Source organism: Gouania willdenowi, chromosome 4, assembly GCF_900634775.1.
Source record: "Gouania willdenowi chromosome 4, fGouWil2.1, whole genome shotgun sequence".
NCBI classification, from domain to species: Eukaryota; Metazoa; Chordata; class Actinopteri; order Blenniiformes; family Gobiesocidae; genus Gouania; species Gouania willdenowi.
The window spans coordinates 32,121,883-32,143,906 of record NC_041047.1 but is presented as its reverse complement, the minus strand read 5'-3'; the positions used below and the strand labels follow the sequence as shown (position 1 = coordinate 32,143,906).

The following is a 22,024-nucleotide window of genomic DNA, read 5'->3' as shown; positions in this document are numbered from 1 at the left end:
CCAAAATATGACGGTTAAACTGTAAACTGTATGCATTTATGGTATTTATGTACACTCCAAACTACCTTTTGTTACAATTAACATATCTTACATTAGTCATGTGTACTTTAATCATCACTAAAATCGGCATTGCAGTAAGGACAGCGCCATACTGTGGCTGACCTGCGAACTACCCATCCTAAAGACTTATGTGTGCTAAGAGTTTTTTCATGATCCCAAACTCCGCCCCTCTCTACAAGGGCCCAGTTTGGTTTTTGCCTTTTTTACCTATTCTTCTTAACCATTGTTTCATATTTCTCATCTATGAAACGGAGCGCTGCTCTTGTGGCTGCTCCCCACTACTCCCGTACCTGTACCCCATGTGATATGTTATTGTATTTCATGTTTCTTGGTCGGAATGTAACTGAAACTGAAGTTCCTAACGGAAAAATAAAGTTCTTTGAATTTGAATTTGAATTTAATTTGAGTCCATGGGTGGTGTAAGTGCTGTGTGAAAGGTTTTGCTACTTAAATGTTTATACTTTATGTATTATATTAAAAGGTAAAGAGTTCATGATTTATGAGTGAAGTAAAAGGGTTTACATAATGTTTCTAGTCTTTTGGAATATGAAGCCACAAGCTTGGCACATCTATCTTTGGCCACTTTGGCCCATTCCTCTTTACAGAACCTCTCGAGCTCGGATGGGGAGCATCGGTGCACAGCCATTTTCAGATCCCTCCAGAAATGTTCAATGGGATTCAAGTCTGGGCTCTGGCTGGGCCACTCTAGGACATTCACAGAGTTGTCCTCAAGCCACTCTTTCGATATCTTGGCTGTGTGCTTAGGGTCGTTGTCCTGTTGAAAGATAAACCGTCGCCCCAGTCTGAGGTCAAGAGCGCTCTGGACCAGGTTTTTTTCCAGGATGTTTCTATACATTACTGCATTCATTTTTCCCTCAATCTTGACTAGTTTACCGGTTCCTGCTGCTGACAAACATCCCCACAGCATGATGCTGCCACCACCATGCTTCACTGTAGGGATGGTATTGGCCAAGTGATAAGCGGTGCCTGGTGTCCTCCAAACATAACGCTTGGCATTCACGCCAAAGAGTTCAATCTTTGTCTCATCAGACTAGAGAATTTTGTTTCTCATGGTCTGAGAGTCTTTCAGGTGCCTTTTGGCAAACTCCAGGCGGGCTGCCAAGTGCCATTTACTAAGGAGTGGCTTCCGTCTGGCCAGGCCTGTTTGGTGGAGTGCTGCAGCGATGGTCGTCCTGCTGGGAGGACGGCCAGCTCTAGGAAGAGTCCTGGTGGTTCCAAACTTCTTCCATTTACGGATGATGGAGGCCACTGTGCTCATTGGGATCTTTAAAGCAGCAGAAATTTTTCTGTACCCTTCCCCAGACCTGTGCCTTGAGACAATCCTGTCTCGGAGGTCTACAGACAATTCCTTCGACTTCATGCTTGTTTTGTGGTCTTACCAGTGTTGTGCTAGTTACTGAAAAAAAGTAACTAGTTACCGTTACTAGTTACTTCATTCACAAAGTCACTCAGTTACTATTTTGACTACTTGCACCAAAAAGTAATGCGTTACTGGAAAAAGTAACTTGAATTACTTAGAATTAAAGAATGTATTATTTATTTTGGGTCATTTGTGCTCATACAGCTTCATATCAGTGCTGTAATAATATAATAATCCACTGTTGATCAACTGCTATAAAACAACCATAAATTATGTGCATATAAAGCACAACACAGCTGCTCCAAAATTACAACAGTAATTTTTCAGCCTTAGCACAGTAATGTAAAGTAAGCTGTGTATATTCCAGGTGCACATTCTGCTGTTGAAAATGCTTATAAATATAAATGTGGAAAAACTCATTCACAGCATTTTTCTCAGCTACACAATGCTAAACATATCAGGCTAACGAGCTGCTGTTAGCAGTGACTCAGCAGCAGCGAGAGACTTCATATTTACAACAACATACCGTGCAATAGTTTGGCTGACCTCTCCCTGGATAACAGTCAAAGTCCGTTAAAATTCAGCCGCAGCGTTAGCTTAGCTTCACTGATGCATCTTTTGGAGACAAAAATAATGTGCGTATTTCCACTCTGAGAAGCTTGTCCTGCTCTCGCATTGACTCGCCATGATTGGCGCACGTGATGTAAACAGAAACACGCTGACAATGCTTCTTCTTCTACTGTTTTACTGTGTTTGGCACGTCATCCCGCAAAAAATATGTAGCGCCACTGTAAACAGGAAGTACACTGCAGCTAGCAAAGTAAGGGACAAACGCACCATATTGTAACGGTAATGGCGTTATTTCTTTAGAAAAATATTGCGTTACAGTACGAGTTACCGTCAAAAGTGTAGTTGGGTCGTTACTTGTAACGCGTTACCACCCAACACTGGGTCTGACATACACTGTTAACTGTGGGACCTTATATAGACAGGTGTGTGCCTTTCCAAATCATGTTCAATCAGCTGAATTTACCACAGGTGGATGATCAGTGGAAAAAGAATGCACCTCGGCTCAATTTTGAGCTTGATCTCAAAGGCTGTGAATACTTATGTACAAATGATTTCTTTGTTTTTTATTTTTAATAAATTTGCCAAAAATCTCAAACAAACGTTTTTAAGTTGTCATTATGGGGTATTATGTGTAGAATTTTGAGGAAAAAAGTGAATTTAATCCCTTTTGGAATAAGGCTGTAACATGATGAAATGTGGGAAAAGCGAAGCGTGGTGAATACTTTCCGTATGCACTGTTTTTCATGTTAAGTTTCATGTTAAGTTGTGCAAATTTTTTTCTTTCTCAATTTAATTTGTGATGTCACAAATGTGTAAAATTTGAAACGGTGCAATTTTCTCTGTGTTGTAAGACTTAATACAGACCATAAATGACTGGATGGATTTATTTCATATTTTGTGTGCCGTGTGGACGCTCAAGTTACATCATCTGTGTTCAAAAAGACTGCAAAAGTGGATTTTTCATTATTTGTCCTCTTTAAGTCCTTAGAAACATATGAGGCAGAGTATACAGGCCTTAGGTTTCTGATTAGAAGGGTTTTCGGTACATCACATTACTCAAAAGACCCTACAAAGGGCAAATTGTACCCAAGCCGAAGCTCTTAGAATATTTTACCTCTCATGGATCCTTAAAGATAATAAGGTAGTGGTTCAAAGAAGTAACGTAAACTACAGTAAAGTGTTATTGTTGTAGGGGCTTTTCAACAATGCTGATTATCAAACATTTTTACATAAAGGCATATTGTCAACATATACCTATTACTTGTTGTTATACTTGAATTTCTGCAATAAACCTGACAAAAATTTGCTAAATATAGAAAAAAAATCTAATTTTTACTTTCGATACTGCACACTAAAATAGCATCTTGGTTGCAAAAAAACAGCAACAATTCCAAAGGACAACAAAATTATGAAGAATTAACTTGATCCTCAACAAAGGTTTAGCAATGCATGACAAAAATACAAGAAAAAAAGGAGTAACCTCCAAAGAGTGTGTAGACTGGATCAGTAGCATATATTAAAGATAAAAAAATTAAAGCTCTAAAAATCTTGTGTATAGGCGGAGAATCCGTAGTTTCTTTTAAATGAGAACTAAAGCAGTTTCTTTCCCTGCTCTTTAGACATTTCTAATTTCTGTAATTTATGAAGGCTGTAATAAAAGTCTTAATGGATTTGATTTTTAATTCACATCAATGTAATTACTGGGTCATAACTAAAGATTGAATGAATACATAGAGATAGACAAAAGGACTAACGGACAGCCAAGTTATTTATTTTATATAAATATAATATATATATTGTATTGAAAGTTTATCCTGAGAGGTACTTGGACAATCCAATGTTCAAAGACAGAAATATTTAAAACTTGGTCCAGACGCTTCTCTGGGTGAATCCTTACAAAATGTATTTCTCTATACACTACCAAGTTATTTGGTTTATCAATATCTAGGCTATCTATCAACAAAGGACAAAAACTTAACAAATGTTTAAACTCTCACTAGTCCTTTCAAACCAATATACAATTGTTTGTTGTTTTGTTATCAAAGAAGCTTAGTTTAGTGTTGAATAGTGTCTATAATATCAATAATGTTCTATGTATTTCCAGTAAACAAGAGGAGTCCACATTGCATTGTAATTTAAAAAAAATAATAAGTATAAAATACAGTCTCTTTTTTCTGAAAAAATAGTGAGTTAGATTCTTTGCTAGGACAATCTTTTATACTTTTGCTTTAGTAAGCTGTACTTGCTCATCATATTGGAGCGATGGGTGAGAAAGGTACCTACTTCTTTGCGGAGGTCCTGATTTGATACAATAATCACATTTGGTGGATCTCCCACGGCTGTGGCAGCTCCTCCAATGTTGGTAAAGATTACTTCTGCGATCAGGATATGTCTGGGGTCCAGATTAAGCACCTCACACAACCTGCAGAATTAGATAGAGACAGAGCGACCCATAAGCACTGATCGCAATAGTTCTCTGGGAGAAAACAGGATATCAGGGGATGAGAAGAATTATCATTTTTTTTTTTACAAATTTACTGAGCAGGATGTAAAAAGCTGCTGTTGGCTTGGTAACACATCAGAATGCAGTTCTATGTTTTTTAAGCATTGGAACAAAACCAACTATATTATGACCCTCATGCTGCAAACTTTGTTTTAAGGCCTCGATTAAAGTTTGATGGATGGATTCAAATGAAATGCACCAATGGGCAAGATGAGTCAGGTTAGTAGCACAAAAACCTCTGGGTAAACAGGGTTGTTCTGGTTTTACCAACAAAAGGTTTTTGTTGATTAACACCTTGTGAATTTGTCATGTGATTTGAACAACAGAATGTGTCCATAGGGTTAGAGTATTTAAAAAACTGTACCTGATGGTAACTGGTGTGAAAAGCATCATTGTTGTAACATTGTCCAGAAACGCTGATAAAATGGCAGCAATGAGACACAGGATGATGATCATGGGCCAAACTTTTCCTCTGGCGAGCTGGTAAGCCTAGTGAGGCGACACAAAGACAGAGCTGGACAGTTGGAAAGCAGTTGTTAAATGAAATATTGACTCTCTATGTCTTGATTCTATTAGTATCACAATCTGGTGGTCTGTGGTATATGTTGTGTGTAATTCAATGATATTGCCAACTAGGGTTAGTGGTCCACTGAGTTGATTTGCTGTTTATACTGATGCCAGTTTAATAAACACGAGTTCTAGGCCTGATAGGGATCTTATTTATTTGGGTTTTTTGTTTGTTTTATTCTGCCACCGAATTAATTTGGTTGTTGTACTGTTTATTTTTTTTCTTGCCTCATTGTCGATGTTTGGGTTATAGTCTCTTCTTGTGTTTTGTACCGACTGAGACTTGTGTGATACCATTTTCTTGATTACCCTCACTTCCATGTTGAGCTAAATCAACTTTTCTGTGCTTTAAACATCATAAAAGTGCTATTTGGGCTTCATACACATGCCCAAAGTGCCAAAAACATCTTTGACTTAGAGATAGAGAGACAGAAAGGGAGATCTAAAGGTCAGTTTCTGTACACATATGGATCACAAATAGTTTATAAAGATGGGACAGTACATCACACGATGTAGCGCCAAGGGTATGAGTGGTATTACGAAGGAGGGTGTCAGATTGTTAAAAAAACATCTGATTGTTATGGTTTCTTTTTTTTTTTTTACATATTTTATTGAGTAGAAAAGGTCATACACAGAGTGAACATGTAGGTATGCTCAGAGTTAAAGCCAAATAAAAGCATGGTTATTTTGCCGACTGCAATTTTTTTGTCTTTTTTCCTTTCCAAAAATATTGTATCGTATCACACTCACACCCCCTTTTCAAAACCACTACATATGTTTTAATTACTGACTGACTCTGCTATTGTGCATGTGAAATATTTTTAGTAATGTCCCCTTCTGAATGTGCGTTTCAATTTCTCAAGTTTTAATCAGGACATGATGTTCTCCAGCCATTGTGCATGAGCAGTAAAGAACATCTCCGTTCATTGAGGTAAAATTGTTATTTGTGCCAAAAGAGGTGTTTAAAGATCAAACATGCTGCATGTCTGCGGGTTTGTTTCTAATTCATCAGAACGGTGTGTGAAATTAATTTTTTCCACACTTGCGGGACAGAGATGGGACCAGTTCATATACATGAAAGAACCTGTACTCTGTGTGTAACCTATGGGCCCATGTCATGCTTTATTCATATCAGCATTGCCCAACAGTTACAGTAACAGTCACGTTAAAAGCTATGGTGTCAGTCTAGACTCACCTCATCTCCTATTTCCTGCAATAACTACAGTAACCCAACACAGACAGAAGTATATATCATAACAGTTCATAACAGTCTTTTTTTTCCTTTAGGATGTGAGTTTCTAAAAGTGGAGGGTTTACACTTCTGATGATTTTAATGCTAAGGTGGTGACGCAACCTTTTTGGAGGTGACTTTTTTACAGCTCTTCTTTGAGAAGGTATTCTAATTTGCTTGTCTAAGACCATTTCATAGTTGAAATTAATGCGAGTGCATGACCTTGTTTACTAGGTTCATTCTACCATCTTCACCGCTTAAAGCTGATATCTGGAGTTTCTGAAAAATTAATGTTATGTATGATTTTTTTAATTCATAAAAATACCTAACTAGTTTTTAACTATGGTCTACTGCCGGTGGTCATTCATATACATTCATGTATATAAGTCCATCCTTTATCCTATAGACCCCTATACAAATGGAAACGACCGCTGACTGCACCCAGCCAATAGGCTTTGACTATGTGGCTTTGAGACTGTCAATCAAAGTGAATGTGAAGCTGTGCACAGAAACAAGGCTGCACATCACAACAGCAAACAGGTAAATATGATTTTGGCTCTTCCCTGACCCATAGACCTATATCAGTGCGACCCGTCACAACTTTGCTATGTTCCGCGATGCGCGTGCAGAAAAGTAGAGGCGTGGCTTCTGGTAGATTGCAGAGGCAGTGAGAGGAAGTGAGGCTGTTGAGGGCGGGACATCAAGACGTTTCTCAGAAACTCCAGATATCAGCTTTTAATGTTAAGAAGTACAGATGAGTGCCCTAACACTGTTAATAGTAATAAGTAGTAATAATAATAATCTGCTTGAAGAAAGATTTCAAGCCACATCCCCCAGCAGTCCAGGAGGCGACCCCTGCCGCCTGCCGGCCCAGAGCGGCCCGCCCCACCAAAGCAGATGGCGGACGAGCAGGAGAGAGGCCAGCGCCCACACCAGGGCCAGCCCAGGCCCGCACAACACCACAACATACATTGTGGTAATTTTACTCACACGTAACGGAAACATTAAAGATGCCGCTTTGTTTTGACGAAATCGACACAAGGAACAGAGAGAACCAAGTGAGTGAGAAAGAAAGAGATTAAAACAGACCAAATAACGGTGGATTTATTGAAAATGAAAGCTCTCTCTGATGATAAAAACCACCATGAATGGAGGTTCAAATGGATTTGAAAACAAAGGAGGAAACTGAGCCTATAAAGGTAAGATCAGTTTAATTTCTGGATCAATAAATGTCATTCTGATTTTGTGGAGCTAGTCTTTGTGTACATTAATATAAGTGTAAATAGATGCTGGACAGAGTATTTGTGTGTTTGTTTAAACTTTGTGTGTGTGTGTGTCCATCTGAGCATATTTATCTCCATCACTTTCAGTTTTCCTTTTGATGAACATGACATTATCTAACTCTTCTTTTATTTCTTCTTCTTTAAGTCCATACAGAGTGGACACACCCCTCCCTGGACATTAAAACCATGAGCTGATCCTAGTTTCCATCATCTGGTCTAGACCCATCACTTCTACAGACAACAGACAGAATAAAGCTCAGAGTCAACATGGGATGCACTTATTTATTGAAATGTATATTAAATGATTATTTAATTTTCTGTAATTTTATTTTTTAGGAGATGTTTTTAATTGTTTCAAGGAACAGATTGTTATAATGCATAATAAAGGTGATTTACTTGAGTCAGCACTAATTTCAGAATGTTTTTAAGTCTTTGTATAAAAATACTTTAACAGGACAATAATGATGTGCAGAGCTGCAGTAATGTTGGCTTCATACAATAATAATAATAATAACAACCACTGCACACACCACCAGAGAAGCTTCCAGTGAATAATTTACAAATAAAAAAAGTTCACTGATGGTGACATTGAGATCTCAATGTCATCAGTGAACTTTTTTTTTTTTTTGTAAATTATTCACTGGAAGCTTAGATATTGTGTGACAAAGATATCAAAGTTTGTTGTTTTGAGAAGAGTCATATTTATGATAAAAAGTTATGATTGTATTATATTCTAAAGTTTAGAATGATCTGGCTTGTCTTCCTTTCTTTCTGTTCACAGCATAACCTTATATTTAGTTCTACAAAATGTGTTTACAGCTAATTTTACTGATTATTGTTACACATCATCCTGCATGTGCATTATATACAGTATAAATGTGTAGATTTAACCAACTGTTGGAGAAACCATTTTATTTAATACAAAGCAAACGACATGCAAACAGAAAAACAAAGGTAGAAATAGTTTATTTAAATTATGAAATTAGTGAGTTGTTATAAAGTGCTGAGGTGCAGCGGAGGGTCTTCTTCTGCAGAGACGTGATGATGAGGGGTTCGAGTAAAACCCAAAATTCCATGGTAATTTTGAGGGTATAAACATGCATATAAACACATTACTGGTATATTAACCCATATAAACCAAAAAATATAGAAATGGGACATTTTACGGCTGCAAATGTGTAACATATTACTGGTATTTTGAGAACAGGACACATGTAGATTTCTGAGCAATTCATTATAGTTGTGCAGGACTAACAGGAACTCCACATACTGAAAATTGGTATTGCCACATGTGCACTAACACGACACGACCTAAGAAGTTCGTCCCGCTGTCGGCTGAACAAAGAGAAGTCCTGACGGTCATGTTGTCCTCTTCCTCCATGAGTTCTCTGTGGTGTTGTTCATATATATCAGGTAACACCAACTCTGAACTTTTCATCGGCTAACGAGCACTTCTGACACCGCTATCATTGCGGAATGCGGATGTTTATGTGCCGTAAAGCGTCGCGCGGTACCAACGTCATCACATTTTGCGCGCGAGTCGAGTTGTGCGTGCGCATGCGCGGCCAACTGTGCCAGTCTGGCACGCTGTTTGGACCACCTCTTCCAGCAGGACCATCGGGCCGTTAACCCCCCTGCGGTGCAGTTCACACCTACGCAGGCCAGACAATGGCCCCCCATGGTTTCACACATGCACAGAGCTTGTTAGGAACGGCCCTGGTTGCCAGTGTGAGTACACCCTTGAATAATGTGTATCCAGTAGAAATCCTGATTGCGCTAGGTTAGAAGATGCTCTGCAAAGTACAAAGTGTAGACCTTTAGTAAATCTGCCACATTGTGTATTTATTGAGATAAAATTTTATTCACGACTGTTTTGTGAGATTTCTGCACTTAAAAGCCTGATTTATGTCACTTTCTTTGCACAACACCCTTTTTGTCAGACTAATTCAAATCTCTAGTCCTAGACTCTTCCAAAAACATTCTTGACTCATTTCATTATTTTGCTGTCTTCATCAATCACACATCTGTGGTTTACTTCATATGAGACTGCAAAAAGAGATGTTTGATAATGGCATGTGTCTGCATTTAGAGTAATAAACATTGCCTCAAAGATTATCTTACACTTACACTATCTTACATGCTTGTTACAAATCTAAATAAACATCTCTCTTGTGTGTTAAGGTGCTACGCCTTGGGTGAGGATGTAAAACATCAAACAGCTGAGTTTATTAATAAAGCACTTCTTTCATCTCCTTGATGTCAAACAAGTTCAAATCTGAATTAAAGGCGTTTTATGTTTTTCTGCTTAATTTAGAAATAGTCTAAAGGCTGTTGATTTGGTGACTTCTCACATGGAGCGCCTGCTGTGATTGGCCTGTCACTCCACACCACTACAAGGTCAGAGGTCAATATGCAGATGAGAAGATAAACACACTGTATTTAAATCATCATGTTTGCAATATTACTTTCTGTGATTGTGCTATATCTTTTCTTATTAGCGCAAAGTTGATAACAGGGGATTTTGAAGATTTTCTTTTTCACTTTTGAACTTACCTTTACAGCACAGTAATCAAAGAAGCCAGTCTCTGAGAAAATGGCCACCAGCACCATCTGTGAGATACAAATATCCAATTATGAGACAATATTCCATGTCACGCATATGTTTCAGAATTATTGAGACTAAGATAAGAAACACTGGGTCAAACACAATTAGTTTCTAAACCTGTTCAAACACTCTCTTCATTGCCACACTTTTAAAACATCAAAATCTTTCAATTAAATTAGAATGACATTTCAATTATTTTATTTTGCTTATTTGACTACTGTCTGGAACGGGAACTGTTCCAACAGATCATGAAACATTGTGCATTCTATTGCATATTGCTACAGCCTGCCACCTACTGACATGGAGGACTATAAAATTATTCTATAAATGTTGAAGGCCCTGGTGGCAACCACAGCAAAATAATTGCAGTTCAGGAACAGTAATATGAGTATCTAACCATATTTTTGGAACATACTATATGGACAAAGAAGAGTTAATAATCTCTGACAGTACTTTTGCATTGGACAGAACAAGTGGTGAATAATCACTACTACAATGTTTATAAAAAATGTATCGTTTAAATCGTGTTAAAAACATAACACGTCAAAAATGGTGACATTGGCCCTCATTTGTCAACATTGCGTGAAAATGGGTGCAAATTTGAGTGCACATTACATACGACAGGACCAACTTGGGACTATGTAAATATATGTTTTGCCTTCAAATATTCCTGGTTCGGAGGCCCCGCCCACTGAGGTCAAACAAACACTGGCAAGGAAATAAATGCTTTCGAGATGTGCTTTTTGGGAGTGTGAAAACGAAATGTTATGTCTATGAATTCTGTTCCCTGAAGGAAAGGAACGAGGTACAACACATATAATACGGGATATCACGCCCCCGCGTGGCCCACTGAAGGAAACCTCTAATCACGCCTTTAAAAGGGACATATCATGCTAAATCCACTTTTTTAGCCCTTAAATGCATTTTGTTGTATATTTAGAGTGCTTAGAAGTACAGAAAAAATCAAAATAGTCTCTTCAGGTGCTCCGTAGATAACTTTATATCTTTCTGTTTTGCTCATATTTTTCAATCTGTTTCGATTTTTCTATTCTCTATTACGTTTTTTGAACTATTACATCACAGTATTTGCAGCGGAACTGCCAAATTAGTACATCAACTCCAGGTCCAACACTTCGAGCAATCCGCCATTTTTATTTCTCGCTTTTATTTTGTAGTCCAAGCTCCAGGATGCAGAAGTTACAAGAGAAATCAAAATGTTTGGTTGTTGGATGTAGTAACCCACACGCTTCATTACACCGTCTCCCAGCATCAGAACCTTTTCAAAGTGCCTGGTTGAGTTTTATTTTTCACGGAAATGTACCCACATCTGTGGGTAAGGTCATTTTTGTGTGCGCACAGCACTTCAAGGATGACCGCTTCTGCAACCTCCACCAGTATAAAGAAGGATTTGCCAAAAGACTTTGTCTGATTGAGGGTTCAATTCCTTCTATCTTTGGAGACGACGAACAGAGCACTTCGGTAAGCTGTAAATAACGCTAAAAAGTGTGATGATAACACTTTCCTGTAATTGTTTTGTTAGCATTAGCAGTTGCTTAGCAATTGCACCGTCTTCAGACTTCATATGTTAGCGCTGTGTGCTCGTTTTAGATCCTTGATTATATGGCCTACGTGATTTAATTTAAGTCTAAAGTTTTCATTAGTCATTTCATTTTGCTGTTTTTGTCTCCGAAAAGACTATTAAAATTCATTTTTTGATGTTAGCTTGGCGCTAGCATTAGCTCGGTGCTAGTGTTAGCTCACTTGTTAGGGTTCTGCAGGTTCATCATCTTCATTTTCATCTCGCTCCACCGGGTCAGACTCTGGCTCAAACATGTAAAGCTGGATGGACAAGTCTTCTGTTGTTGACATTGTGTAAATAACCTGTTAATAAAAAGTTTATGTGCCGCTACATAGCCGTATCTCTTCTATCAAACTACAAAAATGGCCGAGCAGGGTGGAGTTGAACCGAGTGTCACCTGAAGAGGGGGCGGGGTATGGAGTGTCTCATTTGCATTTAAAGAGACCGCACCAAAACGAGTTGCTCTCAGAAGCACATCAGAAAAGGGGTAGAAAAGGGGCCTGTGGAGCTATAATAATGAGGAATTCAGACCCAAGTTCCGCTTTATATAGACCACAACTGTATGATTTATATGTAAAAAGGAAGGATTTAAAACCATGATATGTCCCCTTTAAGGCAGATGATCTGTGATGACATAAGTGAGGCTCCGCCTGCCTCATAAATACGCTGTCATCACAGGCATCCTTCAGTTCAGTAGCCGCTCTTCACCGAGCCCAGCTGTGTAGCGGGGAAAAGAAGTGTTGTACCTTGTTCCTCTCCTTCAGGGAACAGAACTTATAGACATAACATATCGTTCCCTTTCAGTCGATTCACTCGGTACAACACATATAGTATGGGACATGTATACACGCCCCGCAGAGCAGCTATGGACCAGAAACCAACCTCCTGCACCTCTAGTGCATGTTAGACCCAGTGGAAAGAACCAAATGGGCCAGCGAAGGGGCCGTTACATCCGGACGGTAAAATCAAACAAAAGTGTGTGGTGATGACCAACTGGCAGCACTTTAACAGTCCGAGCGCACTACAGCAATCATAGATGCCATCATGCCCTACAGCTGCAAAACCAATCGGAAACGCAGTTTGCGTCCCAATTGAAAATGAGCGAGGCAGCGGTGAAACGCGGCCACCCTGCCCTCCGACAGATGCGCTCGGCCGGTTAAAGAGCATATTTCCAGACCGAGGAAAGAAAACTGCTGACTCGGGGTCAGCGAGCTCTTTTTCATGTTCACTGAAAAGCCCAGAGTTCCGATGTGGGACAGAACAAGAGACAGATCTGCTGCTGACTGCTCTCTCGAACCGACTTTCAGAGCTCAGTCGTCCAGATAGGCTAAGACACGCACGCCTTTTTCCCGAATAGGAGCTAACGCCACCTCGACACATTTGGTAAAGGTGTGAGGGGCGAGCGACAAACCGAACGGAAGCACAAGGTATTAGTAGGCTACACCTTCGAATGCAAACCTTAGAAACTGCCTGTGGTCCGGGTGTATTGCCACATGAAAATAAGCACTCAGTAGCTGTCTGAGTGTTAGCATCTTGAACCTGTACGTCCGCAGATACCTGTTCAACACTCGCAGGTCTAATAAAGGATGGAGTACCCCCCTTTCTTCGGAATAATGAAATAACGGCTGTACCACTCTCACTGCTTTCTTGCTCAAAAGCGTGTATTTTCTCCCTCACTACAGCTGCAGCCTCTTTCTTTACCACTGTGTTTATTACAGAAGTGAAGCGTGGAGGTGGGACCCGGAACTGTAACCGGTAGCCCATGCAAAGGTACTTTCCCCCCAAGGGATGAGTGCGCATGCGTGCCACCTGGGAAGGTGTTTTTTGTATACAAAATGCACTTTTTATTGAGTACCACGTGGGCACATTTGCAGTAGTCACAGAGTGAGCCTTTAAAGGAGCACCGAGAAAGTGACGAACATTGCAAAACTTTACAGTTACCTGAGAAACATTCAACACACCCAAACTGGGGTTTATAAACAGAGGTAACAGATGTGCATTTGTGTGCATGGGGGGTTTGTGCTTGGGAGACTGTGTTAGGAAAGAACTATGCTTTTTGGAATTGGGCCCCTGAACAGAACTTGGCCGGCGCCTTTCTGGCGGCAACAAAATAGGGACAGCAGCGTCTCCCTGCTGCTGAAGTCCCTCTCCACTCAGTCCCATTGCTGGGAGGTGTGTGGCTTCTTCCGCCTATGCGCTGGGCCCTTTTGGAAGCCCTGCGGCGGACCTTTGCTCCAAATCGAGTGGTGTGGAGCATGAGGAATCTGCAGCGCAGGAGGCTACACCTTCCCCGGTTGTCCAAAACCTGATGGAGGTGTAGCCTTCTTGTAGGGCGGCGGAGGTGGTGCTGCAGGCCTGCGTGCACCTGCAGATTGTTTGGGTTTAGCGTCACGCCTGGGAATGATGCTGCGCAAGGCTTCAGCTTGTTTCTTCCCCAACTCAAAACATGCCTCAATGGCATCAAGAGATAGCCCGAATAAACCCATTGGAGATACCGGCTCCTCCAAACAAACGGCCTGGTCTCTATCTGGAACATTTGATAGAGTAAGCCACAGGTGTCTCTGTGACACCACTGTAGACGCCATTCCTCTGCACAGGGAGAGCGCTGCACAGCAGGACACCCGGAGAATATAATCTGTGGCGATCATCACCTCGTTAAGGAGAGGAGCCAGAGAGCTGTCGGGGGGAAGCAGCGAAATGAGCTCAGCCAGCCGCATGGCCTGATAGGTCTGCAGCATGGTGACAGAACTCGAGGAGGAAAATCTACAGTGCTTGAAAGGAAGCGATGTGGGGCTGCTCACACCATGGTTGTGAGAAGGCACCAGATACACAGCCAGAGAAGGCGCCATAGGTGGAGGGTTGACTAAGTCAGCCTTTTCCGCTCCATCTAAATCTAAATACTGTCCATAGCTGGGCACCGTGACACGGGGAGACAGTGGTTTGTTCCATGTTGATGTTAACTCCGAAATAAGATCCGGGAACATGGGCAGGCTATTCTCAACCGCCCTATTCTCAACCATGATGGTTTTTATACCGGGGGAGGAGAGGGCCACTCCACTTCCAGTCTCTCAGCTGCACGGCGGCACAGAGAGAAGAAAGATGTGTCGTCCTGGTTAACCGGCGCAGTAGCTGCGGCACATTCCCCAGGCGACAGCGCATCTAGCTCATCCTCCGACAAGCCATCAACGTCCGGACCGATGTCCAGTACGTCATCGTCCTCGTGGTCGGTGTCTAGTCCTACCTGAGGCAGATTAGAGCCCTCGGGGGAACTTCGGCTCGACCTCGGCCAACCCGTGCACGTACTGTACATGCTTCGTGTTGGTCCTTATCGTGCAAGGAGAAGCCGCACCCCTGAGGACAGGGGCGAACAGAAGACTTCTTCTTTGCTTTAGCCTTCGTGCTTGTTTTGAAACACTGAAGCTTGTTAATAGAATTAGTGCTCCGCAGGCAGCAGCAGTAGCTGCTAACACCAACAGGGGCAGTTAAACTAATTCTAAGTAGGCAGTAGCCAAGGCAGAGACAGAGCTAGCTAGCAGCAGCTTGTTCACTCCACTCGGTAGAGGTGTTCTTAGCGAGGTGAAGAGCGTAAGAACTGACTGTGATGACAGCGTATTTATGAGGCAGGCGGAGCCTCACTTACGTCATCACAGATCATCTGCCTTAAAGGCGTGATTAGAGGTTTTCTTCAGTGGACCACGCGGGGGCGTGATATCCCATACTATATGTGTTGTACCGAGTGAATCGACTGAAAGGGAACTGGAATTTAAGGAGCTCATTTTACAGAGAATAACAGAGGCACTGAACAGCATTTCAGTATTGGAACGGGCTCAGGTTAGAATTAAATTCTCAATAACTAATTTAACCAATGGCTAATGGTGGTTTAAATTGAATTTTACTTATCCACAGCCTGAAAGCGTAAAGTCCTGCTATTTGGGTCAAGAAAATTCTTTACATTTTGGTCAAGAAAAAGTCGATGAGTCAGGCTGACGAGCGCGAGCCCATGACCTGACGTGAGATCTGATCATAGATCAGAAAACCACCTTAGACTCACCATTTCCCTTACAAGAACTACAAAATAGCATGTCAACAGGCAAAGCACCCGGTCCAGATGGTTTCCCTGCTGAATTCCTAAAATATTTCTGGTCAATGCTGGCTCCACTTTTTTAGTGTGTAGTGACAGAGATTAAAAATAAAGGTTTTTGTAGGATGCCACATGAATACAGTGAACATTAAATTATTACTTAAACCAGACAAAAACCCCATGCTACACTTGAGCTACCGTCCCATCTCACTTATTAACACAGACCAGGTTAGAGAAAGTAGTACAGTCAATTATATACCAAGACCAGACAGGATTTATTAAAAATAGACAATGTGAGACAATATAAAAAGAAAACAATTATCTTGTCACTCAACGCAGAAAAAGCATTTGATAGAGTCAATTGGTCATTCCTCCTTGCTGTCCTTGGCCAATTCGGCTTTGGAGAATCATTCAAACAATGGATCTCCACCCTGTACACTAAACCTAAGGCCTTAGTAACCACAGACACAATAACATCCCAAAGCTTCACACTGCAGAGGGGAACCAGACAAGGCTGCCCACTCTCACCTTTGCTCTTTGTTATATTCGTTGAACCTCTCGCAGCAGCTGTACATCAAAATACTGTTATTAAAGGAATCCACTCATTCATTTAAGAACACAAAATTAATCTTTATGCGGATGATATTTTACTCTATTTGGAAGAACCCCAATCTTCATTAGAAGAAGTATTTAAACTAATAAACAGCTTCTCTAAATTATCAGACTTTTCCATTAACTGGTCAAAATCATCAATCCTTCCATTAACAAAAAAATCATGGAACCCAGCAACCCAAAACCCACAATACCCCTCCCCCACAAACACAATTAAATATCTAGGCTTAAGTATATCACCAAACTTGAATTATTTAAACTGAACCTAGATCCGCTGTTGAATAAAGTCACAGAAGATCTGCGGAGATGGAACAATTTCTCCATCTCACTCCTTGACAGAATAGCCTCAGTTAAAATTAAAATCTTACCTAAAATAAACTATCTGTTCTCTATGATCCCACTGAAACCACCAACGCAATGGTTCAAAAGATTAGATTCTGCAATTACAAAATTCTATGCTAGGAATAAACCACAACACTTAGCCTTTGCTGGAGATGTCGCTGGCGCGGTGGGCCAGGTCGCCCCCCAGCATGGTTATGGCTGCTCAGTGCGTCCCTGGGGCCCACAGTGCCGCGTGCCCGTCTGTGCCATCTACTCTCTCCGGTGGCCCGCCACGTGGACGGGCCGGGCTCATGCCAGACAGGCCTCCAACATGGACACTTCACTTCACTCACTCCCCGCTGGTCTGGCTCACCTACTTGGTGCACCACACACATACACCCAACCCTTGGGGGGCTGGGTGGGGCTACTAAGTAGTGGTGTGGGGGCGGCACTCCCACCTCTGGTTGCCCTACTAATCCCTCCAATTTTAATTACACCTCAACACACCACCCCCCGGAGGATGGGACCACCACTTCTACCCTCCAGATCTATTGCTCCATAGGGGAATGGAGAGGTACTATAACAGGGTGGTGGGTAGTTTCACACATGTGCCAGTCGGGGGGGGGGGGCCAACCCCTCTGTTGATGGCTGGGCAGCCGTGTAGAGTACAAATACATCAGGATGGTGCGGTCGGGCGTGGCGGGATGGTGGGTCTTTTGGGGGTGTGGGGGGTGTAGCTTGGGGCTCTCTTTGCAGGGTCTCTCCGGGCAGTGCCGGCCTGGCGGGGCGTGGGGGTGCCTCTTCCCTTCGGGTGTGGCTTGGTGCTTGCCTCGTCTTGTGGTTGCCTTGGGGGCTCTCCCCGCGGTGTGCGGGTCCGGGATGGCCTGCCGCTGGGGGGTTGCTGGCGTCTGTGCCGGGGTTTGGGGCGGGGTTGCTTGGCACTCCGGGATGATGCTGTTTGCTGGGGGGCAGCTCTAGCTGTTCCGTTGGTTTAGATCGGTATCGGCCGCTTGGTAGGTCTGTCCTGCTATCCCCTGCTTTGTCTGGGGCCATTCTGCTGCATTCTGCTGACAGCTATGCCATATATCTATATAAAATTATGTTTCGCTTTTTCATTGTAGCTTGCAGCTACGTATATGAGAAGACATGAGTTCTTACTCTATTGTCTAGATCAGAGGTTCTCCAGGTTGGCTGACCTGTTCTCATTGGGTCCAGGGCATTTTATCATGTCCTCAAGTTTGATTATAGCCTATTATTTGGAGACGACATAGTCATAATTCACTTAATTTCAACAACTTTTCACACCTTTTTTAAGGCTGTCGTTGATTTAACACTTAGCTTACTTACCATACCGAACAGAAGCGCCAGTGTTTCATAGTCTATCCACTCCACCACGGTAACCAGACTGGGTCTCTGCGTCATGTACAAACACATTACCTTCATTAACAGCTCAGATCAGGTAAATGCAGCATTATTGATAGTGTAGATAATTGACCATTTGTGGACATTAACATAAATTACATATTTTTTTGGATAATAAAGATATCCTTAAATTGACAGCTGTTTGATATATTAATGTAGTAATATTTGGTTGATGCTTATACAAATGTTTTTATAAGTGAATGTGTAAATGACAATAAAATTGATATATTGCTGTTCTTAACTTTAACAAATACAACCCAGCTTTGTAGCTTTATTATATTAATAATTTTTTATGAGCTAAAATTCAGCGTTGTTGTAGGAAGGTAAAGGTGAACTAAAAATGCTAACAATGTCTTTGGCTAATGTTAATGCAGTTTAACTCTATAAGTGGCCTAGGCAGCATCTAAACTGTTCTCTTTCACTGAATATGTTCAAACTTGGTAAACTATTCTACAACTATAAGTTTTTTCCTCAGTGAAAATGTGCAATGTTCTATCATCGATTCTTGTTTAGTTTACAATCCCTACATGAACCAAATAAAGGCTAAACTTGCCTATGTTGTACTTTGAAAGCAGAGCAATATCAATATTAAAACTGCACTAATAGATAGTGTCTTAATTTAACAACAAAAGATTACTTACATCACCAATTACAGCCAGAGCAGCTAATGCAGCTAATGAGCCCAGCATGGCTGCCAGTGTTCTGTGCACTATCTGAAAGATCACAAAAACACATTCGCAAACATTTATGTTTGTCCATTCATTCATTCAACTTCTATTATCCTGTTCAGGTTTACATGATTCATTGCCAGATACACCTGGGGATTTCCCACCCATTAAAGGTGCAATATTGCCTGCTTATGTTTATTACAATTTGTATAGAGCAGCAGTTTACTCATTATGGTCCATCTTTTGTCCAAACAACCACAGATGGTGCTTGAACATAAAGGGTCATTTACCTCAAAAATGATCAACACATAGACCCCAGCCAGGATGATTCCAGCTATGACCACCTGCGTCTCCTTGTTGACGTACAGCGCCTGGTACGTCATGGACAATGGCACCACCTCCTCATTCTGTAGGAAGCTCTGAATGGTGATGACAATGGGATCGCTGAAGCAAGAGAAATAGAAACATCTTTACTGATGGGCACGACCAAGAAGTAAGTTTCATGTACAGTATCTCACAAAGGCAAAGTAGACTTAACACCCAAAATGGTAAAGGACCAATAAATAAAATGTCAATTGATTTTATATACAGCACACACTATAAAAAGGCATTGGTTTTGGTATAAAACATTAATAAATGAAAACAAAAAAACAAAACTTGTTTTACAAATATAAAAAGCCAGCTGTACATGAAGAAAAATGAATAAAAACATGAACAATGCTACAAACCGTTTATTTAATTGATTAATGATTTCTTTTCATCTTTCTCAATCATAGATTTTTACCTGTAAAACTAAACTAAGTAAAACAAAGGCAGTGTGATTTTAACTATTGTGCAAGACTTTGCAAAAGAAAATACTAATAAAAAATAGATTTAAAAGAAAAAATACCTCAAAGACTAATGTAAATCACACTAAACTGTTAACTGGATTTTAATTTTTATTTATCCTTTAATGTTGCTGTTCTTATGATATTTATGCACTCTTGTTTTATTATTCTATTGTGTTGCACTTGTACTTTTACCACAACTCTATCTGCAAAAAGAGCTTTATAAATAAACTACTTACTTACTTACTTAAAAAATATATTTTATGGGCATGTAAATGTAAAGGAGTGAGACATGATGTGAAATAAGCCAATCAGAAGTAAAGTCTTGTCACTTAAGACATACCATTACAGGTTATTTAATATAGACAGAAGAAACTGTTGTCAACTAAAATCTTTTACATTTAGTCTAAACAAAATAAACTGAAACAAAGTCAGTATAGACTTAATCAAATCCTCACTGTTTAATAAAAAGTGCTGCAAACAATTACAGACAATGCAAGAATAATAATAAGATTGAATAATATTGTTTATTGTATTGCCATTTCATTATCCAGAATACTATTTCTAAGACGTGACTTAATGTGACAATCAACACTATTACATGAGTTTTGATAAACACATTGCTTCATTATAGTTTAGTGTTAACCCCTTAATTTTTATGCAATTTCTAATAATCTCGCATGGCCAGATCAACATTTACACGAATAATTCTTATACCTTAATAATACAATTTTGGTAAATAAATAAAATGTCAATTACCTTGGGTTCTTTGCTTTTTTGAGTATTTCAGTCTGATTAGATTATTTCCAAAAGCACCAATTGACCATCAGACATGACCTTAGGTCAGAGCTAAAGACTCAATCTCTTTGGGATTGACACTGATTACTGATTTCTGAAATTTAGCAAATATCTGCTCCGATCCCTTCAGGACATCATTATTTATATCCTTCTGTTATCTTACAGTTCTTGGTTAATGATGTTTTTGTACAGAATTGGCAAATAATAAGCCTTTAGCTTCTGCCGTTTGCTTTTTTGGTTTACTGTATATCATGCATGATGTATAGAAACTGGCATAAACCTAAAATAAATAAATCAGTCAGTCATTAATTAATTAATTCAAAAATCATATGTGCATTGTTTCCTACAGTTTATGAATGTTGTCCCCATGGCAGCAGTTTGGACTAAAGCTGTTCTCCAAACCTTTAAATGCATATTTATTATATTTACTTTGAAAAGACTCAAATTTGCCTTGTAGCTTTCCTGCATGATTAAGAGCTGTGTGGTGCATAATTAGGTCTGGAGTGCTGAAAAAGTTGGTTGATCCCAATACAATCAAATTTAATCAACTCGTGCTTTAAATTGGGCACCAGTTGTAACAACACATCATCAGTAGGGTAAAACTAACCTGTCTCATGACCGTCTAAACCCAGCTCACGTCCCCTATTAGTGGGTGACCTAAATGTTTAGTAAAATCGGTCACAATATGAAATATCAATGATTGGAAATCTGATTTGACTAAAACAGATATAAACTCTAACCTACATAAATGAATTAGCACAGAAACAGGGCCTGTGTAGTTCTCTATGTTTCATGAGAACTTCAAGAAATACCCTCGAGTTATAAACAAATGTATAGTTTCACCTGCTGAGCATCTCAAAGGTCTTTGTTAGCTGCATGGCATCACTTCTGTCAGGATGTAGAGGGATAGTCCAGTTATGAATGACCTGTTCATGAATGGGAGAAGAAGAACAAATGAGTTGAGTATCTTCTAAAGCAGTGTTTCTCAAATAGGGGTACGCGATGGCACTATAGGGGGTACTTGAGAGAGAGTAGAAAATTAACAAATAAAGTGTCAATCTTGGTCCTACCCCAGGCGTGAGATGACCAGAAATGATCAAAACTGCATATATTCAGGAGCCACTAAATTAGTGTTTTTCAACCTTGGGGTCAGGACCCCATGTGGGGTCGCTTGGAGTTTACATGGGGTTGCCTGAAATTTGTGAAAAATAAGTGCAGCGTCCCGATAAGGTGAAACAATATGTTGCACTAGAAATATGGACTTAGTTACATTTGAAGCCGCACGGACTCGTGCGTCGTGCAGCAGCAGCTGTTGTCACTCAGCTGCTGCTGCACGATTAATTAAAACTCTGACAGATGCACACTTCTGTCCACGTTAGTTCAACTATTTTCATACTATGTCCAACGTAAAGTCGCAGTTTGATCCACAACAGAGTGAAACAAGCTGTCATATGCAGATGAGGATGGATTAGAAACTGTTCCCACACATATTTTAATGAGGCTCAGCTCAGGTCGC

General features: G+C 40.4%; 1 protein-coding gene across 2 annotated transcripts in view; it reads right to left on the bottom strand.

Annotated features, from left to right (window-relative positions):
* The window catches only part of oca2 (oculocutaneous albinism II), an 81,111-nt gene that overhangs the window by 38,605 nt on the left and 20,482 nt on the right, over positions 1-22,024 (bottom strand). For both annotated transcript variants that reach the window (XM_028444539.1, XM_028444538.1), the window contains exons 7-13: positions 21,352-21,434; positions 19,174-19,327; positions 18,857-18,928; positions 18,141-18,206; positions 10,149-10,205; positions 4,879-5,003; positions 4,295-4,433 (exon numbers count right to left, since the gene is read on the bottom strand). In XM_028444539.1, coding sequence (XP_028300340.1) covers positions 4,295-4,433; positions 4,879-5,003; positions 10,149-10,205; positions 18,141-18,206; positions 18,857-18,928; positions 19,174-19,327; positions 21,352-21,434 — 696 coding nt within the window. The remainder of the gene's footprint in view (positions 1-4,294; positions 4,434-4,878; positions 5,004-10,148; positions 10,206-18,140; positions 18,207-18,856; positions 18,929-19,173; positions 19,328-21,351; positions 21,435-22,024) is intronic.